The sequence below is a fragment of the Camellia sinensis genome, chromosome 7 (assembly GCF_055761805.1).
Source record: "Camellia sinensis isolate YWXY chromosome 7, ASM5576180v1, whole genome shotgun sequence".
Classification (NCBI taxonomy): Eukaryota; Viridiplantae; Streptophyta; class Magnoliopsida; order Ericales; family Theaceae; genus Camellia; species Camellia sinensis.
In genome coordinates this window covers 187,248,483-187,270,153 of record NC_138967.1, presented here as the reverse complement: position 1 = coordinate 187,270,153, position 21,671 = coordinate 187,248,483, and the positions used below count along the sequence as shown (strand labels likewise).

Sequence of the window (21,671 nt, the reverse complement as noted above, 5' to 3'; positions counted from 1 at the left end):
ATTTGGCATGCTTTCTTTGGCATGCCTGGCTCTCTAAATGATATTACTGTTCTTGACAGGTCGCCTTTATTTGCTGAATTAACTAGAGGACGTGCCCCTGCTGCCAACTACACCATCAGTAATCACGCATACACCATGGGGTATTATCTTGCTGATGGTATCTATCCTCGTTGGGCAACGATTGTGAAAACAATATCTCAACCTCAAGGCGCAAAGAGACAACTATTTGCGAGGATGCAGGAGGCATGTCGGAAAGATGTCGAAAGGGCATTTGGAGTGCTCCAAGCACGATTTAATATTGTCAGCGTGCCGGCTAGAGGTTGGAGTGATGAGGATCTGTATTACATCATGAAGACGTGTATTATTTTGCACAACATGATCATTGAAGACGAGCGTGATTTTCCAGAAAATGAACGCAGTGCAGCACAACTTGAGACTGATACCAGTAATTTGGGCTGTCAAGTGTCACGCGATCCGAATGAGGAGTACGCTCAATTTATGTTGAATCGGCAAAGGATTAGATCTGTTGAAGCCCATAATGTAATTCGTAATGATCTAATTGAACACTTGTGGTCCCGAGCTGGAGAGTTAGATTAAGTTTGCATTTTATCTTTTTAATGACAGTTAATGTCATTTAATGTCAGTTAATGTCTTTTTATTCGAATAAAATGTTCTTCATTTAATGTCTTTTTATTTTACAATGTCTTTTAATGTCAGTTAATGTCTTTTCATAAAATGTCTTTTTTTACATTGTGAAGTACAAAATACTAAAAAATAAAATAAAAAAACAACAAGGAATTTCATTACAAAATAAAAATTACATTGCAAATAAAGACTGACAATTACATCAAAATATAAATGATATTGCAAATTTCAAAAATACATTATCCCGTAATTATTAATCAGGAGGTAGGGGGAAATAAAAATTTGGGCTGCTCACATTTGAGGACCACTTGGCGAAAATCTCATTTTTTCGCATTGTGTAATACGCTTTCATCTGAGGGTCCAAATGAGAAATGTCCGTAGTCATTATTTGGTGTTCTTCCTTTCTCATCTCATGTTCTTGTCTTCTGATCTCGAAGTCATGTTTTTTCATCTCAAGTTCTTTCATCTCCTGCAGTGCTTGAATCCTTTTTTCTTCTCTTTCATCTTTTTTCTTTTCCTTCTCAGCAAGGTATTGGTTAAATGTGTCCAGTTGTGTGCTCATTTTTTGAACTTCAGCTTGAGCGACTTGATTTTTCCGAAATAATTCTTTTGCAGATTTCCTACCCATCGGCCTTTTACCCCTTGCAGAGACACTGCCTTCACCGACAGTTGGATTGTTACCAACACTTGGACTGGTGTCATCTTCAAGAGAAATGCAGTTTTCCATAGGAGAATCAGGGGCTGAATTAGGGGTAAACACTGTATGCATCCTTGACTTTACCGTATTCGTGGGAGCTACATCTTGCCACCTGATATTGTCTTGCAATATTGGCCAACAATGTTCAAAAGCGAAATGTTTGTTTTCATCTTGATGGTATAACAGTTTTGCTTGAAGCATCTGTTTAAAAAAAATTGTAGATAAAAATTAAATGTAATTGAAAATCAAAACATTATTTAAATAAAATAAATAATAATTGAATAATAAATAATAAACATTATTTAATATTCCAAAAAATTAAATGTTTTCATATTGAAACATTATTTAATTACGTAATTTTTATACGATACCAGAATAAGAAACTAAACATAATAATTGAAAATAAAAACTTACTATATCAACTTGAGAAATCCCACTTGGGTGAAGATTTTCGACTTGTGTTAAACATCCCCGAAATTTGTTAGAACATTTCATGATTATACCCCATCGAGATTGAATAGACACTTGTGTTCTGGACTGATCATTCTGAAGCAGGCAAAAATTTTCGTAAATTCTTCCCCAAAAGTGAGCATACGATTGCGAATTGCCAACAATTGGGTCTTCCGAAATGTGACACCAAGATTTACAAATTGCCATATCTTCTTCAACGGTGAATGATTTTCCTCTCTTTGTTTTTGATGAACCTTCCATAGTGATTGGATGAAAAAACTAAAAAGAATATAATTTAAGAGGTTTGTTGTGAAATTAAATTCAAAGAAGAGAGGAGAGGAGAAAAGAAAAATAAAATGTAAATATTTGTGTGAAATAAAAGTGAAAGAAAGGTTTCAATTTATAGAAATCAAATTTATTACCGTTTGGCAAATAGCCGTTTAAAGAGCCGTTGTAAAAATTAATTTCAATTTTTTTTTTTTTTTTTTTTAGTTGAACAAACCAAACAGAGCCCAACGGCTCTGTTATTTACACTGACCCATCACTCTTTTGCATACATCTATCTCTGTCTCTTCTCACTCTCATCTCCCTCTCATCTCCTCTACAGCTCTTCATCTCCTTCTCACTCACTGTGTCTACTCCTCCATGGCCGAAATTAAACAGAGCACAAACCAAACAGAGCATTGGATCGGAACCCGATCTCCCCTTCTCCTCCAAGATCGAAACCCCCTCCTCCAAGATCGGAACCGCTTCTCCTCCATGATCGGAACCCGATCTCCCCCTTCTCATCCAAGATCGGAACCCCCTCTGGTACAATCTTCATATATATATATATATATATATATATGTTTTGATCTATCTGCATATATATATATATATATATTTTTTGATTTGTCTTGATCTTCATCAAAAAATTCTGTTTTTATGTGTTTTGGTCTCCATAAAAAATATCTGTCTTCATATATACATATTACATATATATATATATATACGGTTTGCTATGGGTTTGATCATATATATATATATATATGTTTTGGGGTTGATTTTGATCATATATATATATATATATACGGTCAGGGTATGTTTTGGGTTTGATTTTGGTCATATATATATATACGGTTTGCTATGGGTTTAATCATATATATATATATATGTTTTGGGGTTGATTTTGATCACATATATATATATATATATATACGGTCAGGGTATGTTTTGGGTTTGATTTTGGTCATATATATATATACGGTTTGCTATGGGTTTGATCATATATATATATATATATGTTTTGGGGTTGATTTTGATCACATATATATATATATATATACGGTCAGCAGAGGTTCATGAGTTTGATCATATATATATATTTTGGGTTTGATTTTGATCATATATATATATACAAGCTGTCTTCATCTCCAATGATCATATATATATAAATACACGATCTGTCTTCATGTGAAATTTGCTTGATTGTAAAAATTGGGTTTGATTTTGGAAAATAGCTTCCCTACTGGATTAATTCTGTTGTTTTCTCAACTGAATTTGGTGCCAATTTCTGTTGGATTTTGCTGATCTGGCAATGTTGGCATCTGCTATTTCACTTGCCATATTTGAGAACACATATGGCATCTGCCATCTTTGGCATATTTGAATGGTCTGCTATTTCCCTTGCCAAAGATGGCAGATGCCATATGTGTTCTCAAATATGGCAAGTGAAATAGCAGATGCCAACATTGCCAGATCAGCAAAATCCAACAGAAATTGGCACCAAATTCAGTTGAGAAAACAACAGAATTAATCCAGTAGGGAAGCTATTTTCCAAAATCAAACCCAATTTTTACAATCAAGCAAATTTCACATGAAGACAGATCGTGTATTTATATATATATGATCATTGGAGATGAAGACAGCTTGTATATATATATATGATCAAAATCAAACCCAAAATATATATATATGATCAAACTCATGAACCTCTGCTGACCGTATATATATATATATATATATGTGATCAAAATCAACCCCAAAACATATATATATATATATATGATCAAACCCATAGCAAACCGTATATATATATATGACCAAAATCAAACCCAAAACATACCCTGACCGTATATATATATATATATGTGATCAAAATCAACCCCAAAACATATATATATATATATGATTAAACCCATAGCAAACCGTATATATATATGACCAAAATCAAACCCAAAACATACCCTGACCGTATATATATATATATATATGATCAAAATCAACCCCAAAACATATATATATATATATATATATATGATCAAACCCATAGCAAACCGTATATATATATATATATGTAATATGTATATATGAAGACAGATATTTTTTATGGAGACCAAAACACATAAAAACAGAATTTTTTGATGGAGATCAAGACAAATCAATATATATATATATATATATATATGCAGATAGATCAAAACATATATATATATAGATGAAGATTGTACCAGAGGGGGTTCCGATCTTGGATGAGAAGGGGGAGATCGGGTTCCGATCATGGAGGAGAAGCGGTTCCGATCTTGGAGGAGGGGGTTTCGATCTTGGAGGAGAAGGGGAGATCGGGTTCCGATCCAATGCTCTGTTTGGTTTGTGCTCTGTTTAATTTCGGCCATGGAGGAGTAGACACAGTGAGTGAGAGGGAGATGAAGAGCTGTAGAGGAGATGAGAGGGAGATGAGAGTGAGAAGAGACAGAGATAGATGTATGCAAAAGAGTGATGGGTCAGTGTAAATAACAGAGCCGTTGGGCTCTGTTTGGTTTGTTCAACTAAAAAAAAAAAAAAAAAAAATTGAAATTAATTTTTACAACGGCTCTTTAAACGGCTATTTGCCAAACGGTAATAAATTTGATTTCTATAAATTGAAACCTTTCTTTCACTTTTATTTCACACAAATATTTACATTTTATTTTTCTTTTCTCCTCTCCTCTCTTCTTTGAATTTAATTTCACAACAAACCTCTTAAATTATATTCTTTTTAGTTTTTTCATCCAATCACTATGGAAGGTTCATCAAAAACAAAGAGAGGAAAATCATTCACCGTTGAAGAAGATATGGCAATTTGTAAATCTTGGTGTCACATTTCGGAAGACCCAATTGTTGGCAATTTGCAATCGTATGCTCACTTTTGGGGAAGAATTTACGAAAATTTTTGCCTGCTTCAGAATGATCAGTCCAGAACACAAGTGTCTATTCAATCTCGATGGGGTATAATCATGAAATGTTCTAACAAATTTCGGGGATGTTTAACACAAGTCGAAAATCTTCACCCAAGTGGGATTTCTCAAGTTGATATAGTAAGTTTTTATTTTCAATTATTATGTTTAGTTTCTTATTCTGGTATCTTATAAAAATTACGTAATTAAATAATGTTTCAATATGAAAACATTTAATTTTTTGGAATATTAAATAATGTTTATTATTTATTATTCAATTATTATTTATTTTATTTAAATAATGTTTTGATTTTCAATTACATTTAATTTTTATCTACAATTTTTTTTAAACAGATGCTTCAAGCAAACCTGTTATACCATCAAGATGAAAACAAACATTTCGCTTTTGAACATTGTTGGCCAATATTGCAAGACAATATCAGGTGGCAAGATGTAGCTCCCACGAATACGGTAAAGTCAAGGATGCATACAGTGTTTACCCCTAATTCAGCCCCTGATTCTCCTATGGAAAACTGCATTTCTCTTGAAGATGACACCAGTCCAAGTGTTGGTAACAATCCAACTGCCGGTGAAGGCAGTGTCTCTGCAAGGGGTAAAAGGCCGATGGGTAGGAAATCTGCAAAAGAATTATTTCGGAAAAATCAAGTCGCTCAAGCTGAAGTTCAAAAAATGAGCACACAACTGGACACATTTAACCAATACCTTGCTGAGAAGGAAAAGAAAAAAGATGAAAGAGAAGAAAAAAGGATTCAAGCACTGCAGGAGATGAAAGAACTTGAGATGAAAAAATATGAATTCGAGATCAGAAGACAAGAACATGAGATGAGAAAGGAAGAACACCAAATAATGACTACGGACATTTCTCATTTGGACCCTCAGATGAAAGCGTATTACACAATGCGAAAAAATGAGATTTTCGCCAAGTGGTCCTCAAATGTGAGCAGCCCAAATTTTTATTTCCCCCTACCTCCTGATTAATAATTACGGGATAATGTATTTTTGAAATTTGCAATATCATTTATATTTTGATGTAATTGTCAGTCTTTATTTGCAATGTAATTTTTATTTTGTAATGAAATTCCTTGTTGTTTTTTTATTTTATTTTTTAGTATTTTGTACTTCACAATGTAAAAAAAGACATTTTATGAAAAGACATTAACTGACATTAAAAGACATTGTAAAATAAAAAGACATTAAATGAAGAACATTTTATTCGAATAAAAAGACATTAACTGACATTAAATGACATTAACTGTCATTAAAAAGATAAAATGCAAACTTAATCTAACTCTCCAGCTCGGGACCACAAGTGTTCAATTAGATCATTACGAATTACATTATGGGCTTCAACAGATCTAATCCTTTGCCGATTCAACATAAATTGAGCGTACTCCTCATTCGGATCGCGTGACACTTGACAGCCCAAATTACTGGTATCAGTCTCAAGTTGTGCTGCACTGCGTTCATTTTCTGGAAAATCACGCTCGTCTTCAATGATCATGTTGTGCAAAATAATACACGTCTTCATGATGTAATACAGATCCTCATCACTCCAACCTCTAGCCGGCACGCTGACAATATTAAATCGTGCTTGGAGCACTCCAAATGCCCTTTCGACATCTTTCCGACATGCCTCCTGCATCCTCGCAAATAGTTGTCTCTTTGCGCCTTGAGGTTGAGATATTGTTTTCACAATCGTTGCCCAACGAGGATAGATACCATCAGCAAGATAATACCCCATGGTGTATGCGTGATTACTGATGGTGTAGTTGGCAGCAGGGGCACGTCCTCTAGTTAATTCAGCAAATAAAGGCGACCTGTCAAGAACAGTAATATCATTTAGAGAGCCAGGCATGCCAAAGAAAGCATGCCAAATCCACAAGTCATAGGAGGCAACCGCCTCGAGTACAACTGTTGGTTTGTGATAGTGTCCAGTGTAAGCACCGGCTTGGGCACTTGGACATTTATCCCAACGCCAGTGCATACAATCCAAACTCCCTAACATTCCAGGAAACCCGCGTTGCTCTCCCTCTTGCAATAATCTGGCGACATCTGCTTCATTTGGAGATCTTAAGTAAACAGCTTCATAGGTAGCAACAATTGATCTGGTAAAAAAATTTAAGGCGGCAATTGCAGTACTTTCGCCGATTCTAATGTACTCGTCTACAGCATCAGCAGGCACGCCGTATTGGAGGATCCGAAGTACTGCAGTCATCTTCTGTATACCGGATAATCCAGGAGCACCAGTGGCATCACGGGTTTGGATGAAGTACTCATTCACTTGTTGAATATTGTGTAAGATACTAACAAACAATGACCGCCTCATTCGAAAACGTCTTCGGAAGTATTCTTCTGGATAGACAGGATTATCTGCAAAATAATCTCTATAAATTTGTTCGTCGCCTTTGACCCTCTCACGATTAATGTATCGATGACCACTTGTGGAACCAACACGTCTGGTTTGTTGGTTTAGGCTTAACATCTGTAATCTTTGTTGTTGCGCTGTGAATAGTTGCATCATGATGATATCATCATCAGATGATGAAGATTCATCAAAATCTCCATTTAATATGGCTTTACTCAAATTGTTCATTGTAAATGGATGGGTGAGTAGGTGAATATGAAAATTGTAGAAAATTTTCTTGGTGGATACAAAGAGTTTTGAAGATATGAAAATGATAGGTAGGTGAATATGAAAATTGTAAAAAATCTTATGTTATATTTATAGAGAAAATTGTGGGTGGGTGAATGATGGATGGTTGTTGGGTGGGTGGATGAATAATGGATGGTTGTTGGGTGAGTGGATGAATAATGGGTGGTTCTTGAGTGGGTAGATGAATGATGGATGGTTGTTGGGTGGATAGATGAATGATGGATGGTTGTTGGGTGAGTGAATGAATAATGAATGGTTGTTGGGTGGGTAGATGAATGATGGATGGTTGTTGGGTGGGTGGATGAATTATGGGTGGTTGTTGGGTGGGTGAATGAATAATGAATGGTTGTTGAGTGGGTGGATGTGAGTGAATGAATGCTGGGTTAATAATTGATGGTTGGTTGGTGGTTGGTTGTTGGTGGGTAATTGGTTTTTAAATTAATTTTTATGTGTAGTTAAATTTTTTTTGGTGGGGTGAATTAATCAAATAAATTTTTTTTTTTTCAATTTTTAATTTTTTTTAATTTTTTATATTTGTCTAGTTGGGAATAATATAAATATATAATTTTTTTAACAAACAGATAAAAAAATGTCACAAAAGACAAAAAAATAAACAAAAATAAAATCACAAAAAACCTATATCCAAACAACACCTACAAAGTTGGAGGGAAAGTTGGTTGGGATTTGCCAAAAATAGCAAACAACCATTGGAGCACCATTGCTATAATTTGACAAAATAACACTATTCATTGTCAAATTATAGCAATAGCAACCCAAATATAGCAACAACCATTGGAGATGCTCTAAGAAAAGGCAAATTAGAAACAGCCCACCTTAGAAGATAATGATATATTAATCAGTGTGTTTAATTTCAATTTTTTGAATTCAGTTTTCTAAAAATTAAATTTTTTATTTTTCGAATCTTTTGTTTTAGTGAATATTTTTTTAAATTTTAAGCAATTTTTTTTTATCCTTTTAGATGCACCTTATTTAAATGTATCTAAATAGTAAAATGTTTGTGAAAAAATATTTTTTAAAATTAATAAATACACAAAAATATAAAAAATTTACAGAATTTTTGTATTTTTTTTTATATTTTTTGGTATTTAGTGCATTTTTTAAGGATTTTTTTTATAAATATTATACTTTTTAAGTGTATTTATATTGGATGTGTCTAAAAATTAAAAATAAAATAAAATATTAAAAAAATTCATTCAAAACATTGAAAAAAAATAAAATTTTTAAAAAATTGTTTTTTAATGACCAGAACTAAAAGAGTCGCGAACACAATGGGGCAGCGAAGACTGGGGATCCCTAGTGCCGGAAAAATTATTTTCCTGCGAAGACAAGGTGCGAAGATAGAAGGCGAAGATTAGGAGTCTTCTTCTTCTATTTCTTCGAAGGAGGTAAAGATAAAGATTACAAAGAAGCAGTTGGAGGAGTTGTTGGGTAGGATGGAGTAACATGGGATGTCTATGGAAGATGTGCTTGATCAGCTGATCAACGGTGGTGATCAGAAGTACGAGACTCATCAAAGGTCTTGGAGGCCTGCCCTGCAAAGTATTCCAGAGGTTGATTGAATAGATTGATTTTTTTTTTTCTCCTTCCATTATTTGATATTTGTTTGGGTTAATTATATTAAAACCTTTAATCTATTAGACTCCGTTTGTTTTCCTCTATCATGGTCCACTCTGGACTGTGAATGATGAACAGTGAAGATACCTTATGTTTATTTTGGTTTTGGAGCTCTAGATTCGTAATCCCCTTCGGACTACGATAGGCTTTGATGAGGGTATTGTTAGTTTAGACGAGGAGGTGATATTAGAAAATAATCCGTTCGACTTAGGGTGTTATTGGCCGTCTGCCTCGACTTCCGGCCGAACGTCTAGCAAGTCAACCGGTCAGTCAACTAGTCAATTGAATTTTAATTTTTTTTTTTTTACATGTTGGGCATTTTTTTTGAACATTAATGTTTAATGTTTTTATTTTTTTTGTTAAGTAAAAATCATAATTTAATTTGTTTTATTATTTTATATTTATTTAATTTAACAATTCCTACACTAACGACTATTATCGAAATACATATAATTTTACTAATCCCCTCACTATCAATTCTCTCTATTCTACTTCTGAAAACAAACGAACCCTTACTGTACTATTCATATATGAATTTTGTACATTTTGATCCACCGGTTGTAAAAACTGCACGAATGTCTATCTTTAAGTTAAAGTTGAGCGAGATAAAATATACAGGTGCATAAATAAGGAGGCAACGTGATATTTTGAAGGGTTTAGTATAATTAATCCTGTTTACTTTTGTATTATAAGGCTCTGTTTGGTTTAGTTTTGGAATTATGATTTGAGTGTGGAGTTGTGATTAGCCTCGTTTGCGAACAGACTATTTTAGGGCTATTTTGGAAAGTTGGCTTTTAGCCACTTTTTTTGGTTTGTAGCAAAAGTCAAAAGTTAGTTTTTTTGTTTTTTTTTTTCATTTGGGAAGTTGGTTTTTAGCCAACGGTGAAATTACAATTTTACCCTCATGGGTCAAAATGTGTTACATAGGTGAAGTTGTAAATATTTTAAATAAATGGGGGTAGTTTGGTTATTTTATTATGATTTGACATCATAAACAAACATTAATCAAAAAAGTCAAAAAGTCACTTTTTACCAACTTCCCAAATCATTTGTCTAAAAAAGCCAAAAGCTTGGTTAAAAGCCAAAAAGTCTTTTTTTACTATCTTCCCAAAATAAGCTATGAATTTTTTGACTTTTTGGTTAAAATATCAGGTGGAAAAAACTTATATATTTGGAATAATTTTTTAGTTTTTTTTTATGAAAAGATGTACAAAAAGTACAAAGAAAATAAAATTTTTGACTTTTTGGTATACGTTATACGTTTTTTGATTTTTTTTAGTAATTTTTTGACTTTTAGGCTAAAACTATTAGTTCCCAAACGAGGCCTTGTCAGTTGAGTTTTGAAAAAACAAAATTTATTTACTTATGAGTTTTGAAAAGAATTTTTGAATTTTGAATTTTAAAAAAAGTTTTAAGTTTTGAAAAAAATTTTGAGCTGTATTTTGAGTTTTAAATTTTTAATTTTGAGTTATATTTAAAAAAAATTGAATTTATTTTTTAAAAATATTAAAAAAATTTAAGAATATTTTTTTAAATATATAATTTGTATTTAATTTTTTTAAATTTTAATATTTTAAACTCAAAACATAACTCTACACTCAAATTAGAAGCAAACACATAATTTAAAACTGAATTCAAAAATTATTTTCATAAGGCATAACCAAACACATAACTCGTAACTCCACACTCAAATCATAATCAAACACATAACAAAAAAAATTAAAATATTTAAAAATATATTTATAAAATAAAATAAAATAAAAAATAAAATATTTAAATTTTTTAATATTTAAAATATTTTTAAAAAATACAATACACAAATTTATGAAATATAGTGCATATGAAAATAAATAAATAAATATTTAAAATATAAAATATTTACCTTAAAAAAATAAAATTACGAAAATATTTAAATATTTTAAAAAATAAATCCAAAAATTTCAAAATACAACTTAAAACTCTTTTCAAAACTCATAACCAAACAAATTTTCTCTTTTCAAAACTCATAACTTAAAATACGACTTTACAGTCAAATCATGATTCTAAAAGTAATTTTAAAAACAAAATAAAAAAATTTTGATTTTTTTTTAAAATAAAGTTTTGAGAAGAGTTTTGTTTTGAATTTTGAAAAAAGTTTTGAATTAAATTTTGAATTGTATATTTGATTATGAGTTTTGAAAATAATTTTTGAATTGAGTTTTGAATAGTATATTTAATTATAAATTTTGAAAGAATTTTAGAATTTTTTAATTGAAATCATAATTCCAAAAGGGAACTGACAGAAGGCTAAGATTCTTCTTTTGACGTAAAAAAAAAAAAAAAAAAAAATTGGTTGAGTTTTGATCTCATACAAGTAAAATGGGTTCTTTCTCCACAGTTACTTCTAAATCCCCTCTCACATTTAATAAATAATTGGGAAATGTAATTTGTAATTTTTCAGTTATTAAAATTTCACCTAAATAATGTCAATATTGAAATATTTAATATTTTTTGGCGGAAGATATACGACAGAAGCTCTCAATGAGCAAAATAAAGTCTATAATTTGTTTAAATTTTTTTAAAAAAAATGAAACGTTAAAGTTGTGTCTAGTTGAAAGATTTGATGAGAAAAATAAAAAAGAAAAAAAAAATAAAAGGAAAAAGTGAAAAAAATTGCTAAGATTCGAATTTTAAATTACGTTTGGTTAAATTAAAAAATGAAGAAAGCAAAGAGTCTAATTGAATCTAAAACACAAAACGCGAAGTTATATTTTCCTCTCACTTTCTTTATCTTTTTCTTTTGTATTTTCCATTATAATTAAACAAAAAGTGAAATTACATTTCTTTTTCCCTATTTGTTTATCTTATCAAATTCTCCAACTAAACTCAGTCCACAGACACACACAGCTAATATTTCATTTATTAATAACTTGAAAAATGAGGTACAAGTAGGGATTAGAGAATGACATAATAAAACCAAAACAGAGCGAATCAGTAGCCTCCAGGGCAATGGCAACACTAAAAATTCAGAAAACTTAAAATATATTTATATATATATATATATATATTATTATTATTATGTGTGGTTGAGATTCTCAACTAATTCAAATCTGATAGATCCCACCCGATACACTTGTAGTGGGATTGTGATCCTCCTTAGTATGTGATCGAATGGTGAGTTATTCAGTGTAGAGAGGAGTTGAATTCAAAGAAGCAAAAGCCAACAAATCAGGGTTAGTTTCGACTTTCGAACAAGGGTATGTCTTCTGGAGTCAAAGTGACCCAGGCTTCAACTCCTTGACCATCTTTGGTATCCAAAAATGTAGCAAGACCAAGTCGAATACCACTTCTCCCAGGCGACATCGGGGCAATACTCACCCATGTAGGCTTTCCCCACCCAAAATCCGATTCATAAAGTGGGAACCTACACCAACTGGTATGCCCATACATCTCAACCTCTTCACTAAATTGCAGTTCCATAATCTCTCTGACCTCTTTTAAATACGCCTCCCCGCGGTTCTCCCCCTGAAGTTCTTTCCCATAATTATCTTGGTTGAGATTCATTGTTTGTTGGGTTGTTCCATATGACCTATCCTTAGTACCACTGACATGTTTCCAAAAGAATGTTCAGGTAATGGTGGGTCGATCCTAGCACGAATGTTGATAGCCCAATTTAGTGCAAACGCTGATGCGGATGGAGGAGGGCTTGATTTTAAACAGGCGGTGGCCGTCATGCATTTCCAAATGAGGGCAGAGACGGCCTCGACACGAGTTGGGTTTGGAACACTAGCGCTGGCTGCTTTGGCCGTGAGGGATGAAATCTTGGAGGACACAAACACATACCTTCTTGGAATACCATCGAACTTCAGCTTGTTGAAGTTGATGGGCTTCATTGAGATTTCTTCCTCGGTGGTCGTGGGTGGAAAGTGAGAGCATACTGCCGTGAAATCAGGGACCAATACCGGGAATCCGAGGAGGGCGGTATCGGCCCTTGATGAATGAGCTGAATGTGGCAGCGTCAGTGATCTTGTGGGAGATGGATATCCCTAGTGCCATTCCACCACACTTGAGGAACGTGGCGTGGACAACTAAGAAAGGTGTACTATGAGTAGTAGATGATGAAAGCTGTGGGACAGCACAGAAATGGCTCAGCGTTTTGGGATCGGGTTGTTGAAGAAGGTCTGATAGGGTACAGTTGGCTCGAGCTTCTACGTATTCAGCACCCGCGTCGTTGCAGTCGACTGTTAAATGATCTTTGATTCTTCCGGCAAGTGGGTAGAATCGAGTTAGGACTATAGTGGCAAAGATTTTTTCAACCGTTGCGATCTTTCATCACCAGTACTATCGTATTCAGATTCTGATTCAGATTCAGACTTGTACTTCGATAAAGCAGGATCAACCTCGGCCTCAGCAGCATAAAAAAGTATGAATTTGTTAGGAAAATGAACAGCAACTTGATCCAACAAAGAGAGCTTAAAGCTTTGGAGGTGAGTGGGAGTTGGAGAAGATGGCTTTATGGTTTCTCTCGCAATTACCTCAACCTTCATTTCTGTTGTCATGGTGATGATGGTCGTGGTGGCCGCGACAGTCTCTATATCTGGAAAGTTAATAAATAATATAAATGAAATATAAAAAGACCAATTTCATTTTACGTCTCAAAGTCTGCCCTTTATGTATATCACTTTAGGCCTTATTTAAGGTTGTGTCATGGCCTGGGTTGCATTGGGGAGACTTGCTTCTCTTTTTTCGCCTTATTATAAATAACCGAGTAGTGATTCAAATTTAAAATTTAAATTTACCTTTCAATCAATCAACTAATTATTTTTATGTATTATTTCTCTTTCATATTTTCTTTTATTTATACATTATTAAATTTAAAAAGTGAATCTAAAAAGTAAAATTATATATTATTTTTCATATATAAATATTATTATATAAGGATTTGCCTCTGGTAAGGTTGAGTAAAGAATTCAAAAAATTCGTAAGTCGAATCAATCCAGTCCAATCAGATAAGTTTAGTTTGGTTTTTCTAATTCGTAGTTCGGTTCTAGTTTGAAAAATTAGAGAATCAGTCTCCATAGATCAGTTTAGAATTTAAGTCCACGGTGACCATATATAACTTAAGTCATATACCTACCATACATCCTAATGTATATAATCCTACCCTCTTATCTGTAAAACCAAACTGAAATTTATATTGTTTTACTTTTTTCTTCTATTTTCTATGCCTCTAGAATTGGTTTTTTTAATTATTTAGCATAATTTTAATTTTGTAATTCTTGTTGCCATGACAATGTTTATTTGATTAGAGTTTTGTGCTTGTTTATATGTTGAAAAATATGTTTATTAAAAAATGTTTGAGACACTACAAAATTATCCACAATTATGTGGCAGAATATATGTCAACTTTTGATTTGTTACGCACTTAATGATCGTAAGTCCAATTCTTATGTCACATCATTATGGGTAAATTTCTGAGTATAAATGTGTGGGTCTCTAACATTATTCATGTTTATTTATTAGATATTATATTTGTTTAAATTAATAATAAAATAATATATTTATATTTCAAAAAATCATGAATAAATTAATATTGAACAATGTTGTTTAATATTAGTTTGTTTGGTGAATTATATATAATTTTTTTTGAAATTGTGATTTTAAACTAAATCAAACTATATTTAAATGGTTTAATTCAATTTAGATTGATTCTATAATTTAAATGAATTAATTTAATTTTAATTTTTATAGAATCGCAAACAATAAATTGATTTTAATTTTATTCCAAATTAAACCAATCCCGCGGTAAAAATAAACAAAGAGATACAACCGAGTTGGCAAGAGGAATGTGGGCAGCGTGGTACACGTGGTCGGCGTGATCAGACAATTAATATTTTAAATAATTTTTTTATTTTCTAGATCTACTATTTAAGGATAAATTACATTGACACCTCTAAAGTTTATATTTATTACAGTTTTTTCTCTTATTTTTGAAAATTACATTCTTTTCTTGAGGTTTAAAGTTTCATTACAGATTGTTCCTTTTAGCAATTTAATTTTTTTAAATATTAATTTTGCCCTCACTGGATAAATTACATTGACACCCTCACATTTTAAAAATTACAATTCCCTCCCCAATATTTAAAGTGGCATTATCAATTGCCCCATCAGTTAGTATAAGTTGGAAAAAAAATTCATTAAAAAAAATTGTTAGTCACATTTTTAAATTTCTGTTTAAAAACCAACGTAAAATAAAAATTACGCTGACATCCATTGAGGTTTATGTTTATTACACTTGAAAAATAAAAATTATATAAAAATGATAATTATTTTTATTTTTATTTCTTAACCAAATTAATTTTTAATTTTTAAAAAAAAATTTAAAAATCAAACCATACATAACTTAAGAATTTTTTGATAAGTCATTTCTTATGTTGGTAACTTATTTAATTATTTGTTAATTTTACAAAATTTTAACATCTGAGGCTTGTTTGGTAACCATTTCGTTTTTAGTTTTCAATTTATATTTACAAAAATTTAAAAAATTGTCATAAAAATTTGTTTGATGGTTTTTTTGGTTCATAAATGGTTGTCTCAGTTTGTAAATTTGAGGAAAAAACATAAATTCAAAAAATGAGTTTATGTTGGTTTTTAAATAGACATTAAAAAATTTGACTAGCAGAATTTTTTTTCAATTAATTTTTTTTTTCAAATATTTTTTTTCAAATATTTTTTTTCAATGAATTTTTTTTTCAACAAATACTAACTGATGAGGCAATTGGTACTGCTACTTTAAATCTTGGGGAGGGAATTGTAATTTCTAAAATGTGTGGGGTGTCAATGTAATTTACCTAGTGAGGGAAAAATTGGTATTTAAAAAAATTAAATTACTGGAGGGAGCAATCTATAATGAAACTTTAAATCTCAGGGAGGGGGATTTAATTTCCAAAAGGTGAGAAGGGAACTGTAATAAATATAAATCTCAAGGGGTGTCAATGTAATTTACCCTACTATTTAATATAGGGCTAATTAGTAATAAGTTTAGGGTGAAATACCAATAAATCTTAAAATGTGATTTCATGAACTGTTTGGTCCTTCCTTTTTTTTTTAATAATGTAAAGGTCCCATTAAAGTAGAAATTACACAAAAGGGTAATCACATACTCGTTTTGGTTTAATTTTTTAGGGATAAAAATTGGTTTATCTAAATGTGAAATTATACATTTGGACAATCCGTACTATAGAGGTTTTGGATCTTCCCTTCTTCTTAAACAAATCCCACATTACGAGTAAGAATGTAACACTCTAATGTAACACACCAAAAAACTCCTTAGTGTTTATTTTCCAAATATAACAACGTAACACTTCAAAAAAAACTTCTCAGTGTCTTTTTTTTCAAACATAACATACGAAAAAATTCCTTAATATACTTTTTTTAAACGTAACACTCTAATCAATGTAATCCCAAACGTGACACTCCAATGTAACACACTCTAATGTAACATACAAAAAAACACTAGAAAACTACTATCTAGTATATTTTTCCAAACGTAACAATCACAGTTTGAAATTATACACTTGCCCAAAGCTTACTAAGGCATTTTTGTATTCCTCTTTGAATAGTTTGTAAAATCTCACATCTTTTTGGAATAGTTTTAAAAATCTCATATCTTTTTTTTGGAGTGTTACATTAGAGTGTTATATTTGAGAAAAGTGTACTAAGGAGTTTTTTTGTGTGTTGCGTTGAAGTGTTACACTAAATAATTTTTTTGGAATGTTATATTGGAGTGTTATGTTTGGGAAAAGTATACTAAGTAGTTTTTTTTGGAGTGTTACACTAATGAATTTTTTTGGAATGTTATATTGAAATGTTACATGGGAAAAGTACACTAAAAGTTTTTTTGTATATTTCATTGGAGTGTTACGCTAAAAAGTTTTTTTGGAATGTTATATTGAAATATTACATTTAGGAGAAGTGCACTAATTAGTTTTTCTGGAGTGTTACAACGAGCTTTTTTGAAGTGAAATATTAGAGTGTTACATTTGCAAAAAGTACACTTGAGAGTTTTTTTGGAGTGTTAAAGTGTTACAATTTGAAATTATACATTTGCCCAAATCTTACTAAGGAGTTTTTTTTACTCCTTTTGAAATGTCTAAAGAATTCCATATCCTTTTCAAATGTTTGAAGAATCCCATATCCTTTTGAAATGTTTGAAGAATTTTATATTTCAAGTCATTTTTGTACTCCTTTTAAAATATATGAAGAATCTCACATTTTAAGTCATTCCAAATATAAAATATTCCTATATAAAAATTCATCCAAAATTTAATTCCCATAGGTCATGTATCTTACCTTTCTAGCACAACAGAGAAAAAAGAATGAAGAAGGAAACGTAATAGAAATAAGGGTATAACTGTAAATTTAATTTTTAAATAATATATTAAATCTACTTTTCCAAAATCAATAGGACTAATTTGTTTATAAGAAAATCTTTGGGACTCAATGGATTACCATTCATCAAGATGGGATTTATAGATAAATTTTTCATAAATCGAATACAAAAAGGATATAAGACATTAGATTTAAGGAATGTTTTCCAGTGATGAGAGGTTCAAGTTTTGTAAAATAATTTGGTGAGAAATCCTAGAGAACATTTTGTTTTTAATTTTACCCCTTGAATTTTTTTTATTAATTTGACTTTTTGTTGACTATTTGTTGAAATTATTTTCATTTATTGAAATTTTTTATCCGTTAATTTTTTTATCTATTTAAAATTTGGGTTAATTACGAAAAAGAAAAAAAACTCAGAGTTTCGCGTGTTTCTCAATTTAAACCCTGGAATTTTAATTTTGATAAATTAAACCCTAGAGTTTCATCTGTATTTCAATATGGCCCTTCCATGCATCTCCATCATATTAAACTAACGGAAATCTGGATAGAATTTCAGATTCAAACTAACATGTTCAAACATTTGTATCTCCCTCGTTGTAACTCTGTTGCGTCATTAGATTAACCTTATGGCCTAGTTTTCATTTCACTCTTCATATGCCTTGTTTCACATCTTTTTGCTTGCCGTCAGAGCTCTGAAAGTTGGCCAAAAATAAGATTTCTCTTTCTTTAGGTAAAATTTTCAGATTCAAACCCACATGTTCAAACACTTATATCTCTTTCGTCGTAACTTCGTTTCGCCTCATTTTTGTATTGTTGGATTCACCTCGTAGCCTAATTTTCATTCCACCCCTCATATGTCTTGTTCCACCTCTTTTTGCATATTGTCGGGTTTCCGAAGTTGGCCAAAAATAAGTTTTCTCTCTTTCTCTCTCTCTCTCCTTCCTCCTCGTCCGCGACTCCTCCTGGCTTGTTGCTATTGTTGCTACTGCTTCATCATCATCATTATCTGCAAGATGAGGTGGTGGTGGTAATGGTGACAGTGTCGTTGAGTAGTGATAGGTATACAACTACACATAAAAATCAAAAATCTTTTCAAAACTCAAAACTCTTTTAAAAATTATTTTCAAAATTCATAACCAAACACAAACTTAAAACTCAATTCAAAACTATAACCAAACTTTTTCAAAAACTCTATTTTAAAAGAAAAAAAATTCAAAAAAAAATTATTTTATTTTTTAAAATTATTTTTAGAATCATGATTTGAGGGTAGAGTCATATTTTGAGTTATGAGTTTTGAAAAAGAAAAAAATTGTTTCGTTATAAATTTTGAAATTTTTTGAATTTATTTTTTTAGGGTAAAGATTTTATATTTTAAATATTTAATTATTTATTTTAATGTGCATTATATTTCATACATCTGTATTGTATTTTTTTAATATTTTAAATATATATTTTAAATATTAAAAAAATTTGTTTTTTATTTTAAATGTATAGTTTTTATTTTAGATATTTTATTTTATTTTATAAATATCTTAATTTTTTTTGTTATGCATTTGATTACGATTTGAATGTCAAGTTATGTGTTTGGTTATGAGGTTTGAAAATAATTTTTGAATTGAATTTTGAGTTATGTGTTTGGTTACAATTTGAGTGTGAAGTTGTGTTTTGAGTTTAAAATATTAAAATTAAAATATTTACAAAATAAAATAAAATATTTAAATAAAAATTATATATTTAAAAGAAAAAAATAAATTTTTTTAAAACATTTTTTAATATTTTAAAAAAATAAATCCAAAAATACTGTTCCAAATACTATTTGTTTCTTCCAAACCTGTTCTCCAATCCAAAAATAGTTTTTAATATTTTAAAAGGAAGGGCAATAAGGTAATTACCATAGAAAAAGTAACACCGTTTGAAACAATTTGACAGAAGGGGAGAATCTTGACATTGTTAGGCAAGGTAGGTGTAATAACCCTCACCACTGCTTACCGATAAACACTGATTACCGTTAAACTGAACTGATCACGACTGATAACTGAACTGATTAAAGTACTGAATTGAACTGGCTGACTGAAAACTAGAATTGAATTGACTGAGTGTGTGTGTTAATTTGTATTCTATCTGTTTGATTGATTATTTGATCTGTTCACGTTTTATGTTTAAACTGCTAATTGAAGGCCTTATCGGCGGCCGAACCGGAAATTGATTGGTGTTCTATGATCCTTAGAATTAATGTGATTTTATAGTGTATTTATCTGAAAACTGATTAGGTATGACTAAATTAGATTAAATATTGATCAATTGCTTAAGTTGGCCTTATTTACCAAACTAGCCTTAGTGGCCACTACTTGATTCATTGTGAGCTTCATTACACTTGATCACATAACACTTTTGCTCAGCTCACTTTGAGCATACCACCGACTTGAGAGAGGGAGTGAGAGTGTCTTCATCTCTTTTGCTTGATCTTGCTTGGATTGAGAGGATTGAAGTATAGATTACATATTTGAGCTCCTAGTCTTCTAATTCCAAGACTTAGGTAAGGATTTCATCTTCTCATTCTTGTGTTTGAGCTAATTCTTGCATGGTCCATGTTAAATTGTAGAGCTAAGTCATGTTTTAGTTCATACATGTTGATATAGAGCATAATCCATGCATGCATGTTTGAATTGTTGAGTTGTGAGTTGAGTTCATGACAAATTGTTACATGCATGTCCATGATTTTGTGATGGTCCATGTTTTCATCTTGTTTTTGGATCAATTGGCTCCTTAGAGCATCAAATTGAGCTTTGAGTTGTTTAAAATTCATGCATGTTTGCATGTTCATCCTGTTCTTGAAAATGGTTTGAAATTGAGTTTGAATTAAACACCCTTGGGCTTTGATTTCTCAAATTGAGCTTTGAACCATGTTATTCTATGTGTTTATAAAGGTTTTCCAGAAAAATGGGCCCAAGAGGATTGGTTTTGATACATTTGAACCTGGTTTTGGCTTGGAGGTGCAATCTGGAATTCCCAAATTTTGCACTTCCGCTCGAGCGGGGAATTGGCGCTCGAGCGTGGAATCCGAGCATCCAGTATTTCTCTGCACTGTTTTACAGTCCGCTCGAGCGGAGGATTGGGAGCTCGAGCGGAGGCATGTGTCTCACGATCGAGCGGGCGTCGAGCGCCCGTCGAGCGGAGAATTCACCCATCCAATACTTTTACAGTACGCTCGAGCGGGGGAGTTGACGCTCGAGCGTATACCTTTGTTGCATGTCCGCTCGAGCGGGTAAACTTGCGCTCGAGCGGGACTCTGTTTTTCTGAAAATTCTGAAACTGTTTTCTGGTCACATCTTTGCATCCTCATCCCATTCTAGGCATTCTTAGACCTAGTTTAAGACATCTTGTTGAGGATATAGATGTAGAACACACCGAGGCAAATTAGGGGTTAAGTTATTATCTTTCCCCAACTGTGTAGCTTAGTGTGTTCAATCTGTTAATTGTGTAGGGCTGGCGACTGGGGAGACACGCTCTAGCATACTGTAGCCCAGAACTCTGTGAGTAACGATTGTGTAAAGATATGTTCACAAATGATTGTTTTCTGAACAACTGAACTGTACTGCTTTCTGAACTGACTACTGTTAATTGAATGAATGTATGTCCTATGTTCTGAACTGTATTGTGGCATCCTTAGCACCTACTGTTTACTGTTACTGTTACGGAGATTTCTGTCGGTTCCCTTGTTGGAACCACTACTGTTTACTGACTGATGGTCATCATTACTGTTCGGTCTTTTAAGACCTACTGTTTACTGTACTGTTATGCTAATGGATGTACCACATATGACTGTACTGACTGAACGACTGAAATACTGATTTAATGAACTGTTTTCATTACTGTAAGGACATTCATTCTTAACCTCTTTACGCATTATGTTATTCACTGGGCTTTAGCTCACTGCTCTTATATATATGTAGGTGTTCAGGCACCAGACCGCGGCTAGGAGCGTCAGGGTTACTCCAGTTTTGTC

At 31.7% G+C, this 21,671-nt stretch overlaps 2 protein-coding genes across 2 annotated transcripts; one reads left to right on the top strand and one right to left on the bottom strand.

Annotated features, from left to right (window-relative positions):
• The first annotated feature begins 21 nt into the window (after positions 1-21).
• On the top strand, positions 22-597 carry LOC145796391 (uncharacterized). Its single transcript, XM_082881485.1, has one exon. The coding sequence runs from the start codon at positions 22-24 to the stop codon at positions 595-597; it is 576 nt and encodes a 191-aa protein (XP_082737611.1).
• A 286-nt stretch (positions 598-883) lies between these two features.
• LOC145795521 (uncharacterized) lies at positions 884-2,169 on the bottom strand. The gene is made up of 2 exons (XM_082880160.1): positions 1,757-2,169; positions 884-1,543 (listed from the first exon to the last, which is right to left on the bottom strand). Exons 1-2 carry the CDS (start codon positions 2,051-2,053, stop codon positions 899-901), a joined length of 942 nt encoding a protein of 313 aa, XP_082736286.1. The 5' UTR covers positions 2,054-2,169; the 3' UTR covers positions 884-898.
• Between the last annotated feature and the right edge of the window lie 19,502 nt (positions 2,170-21,671).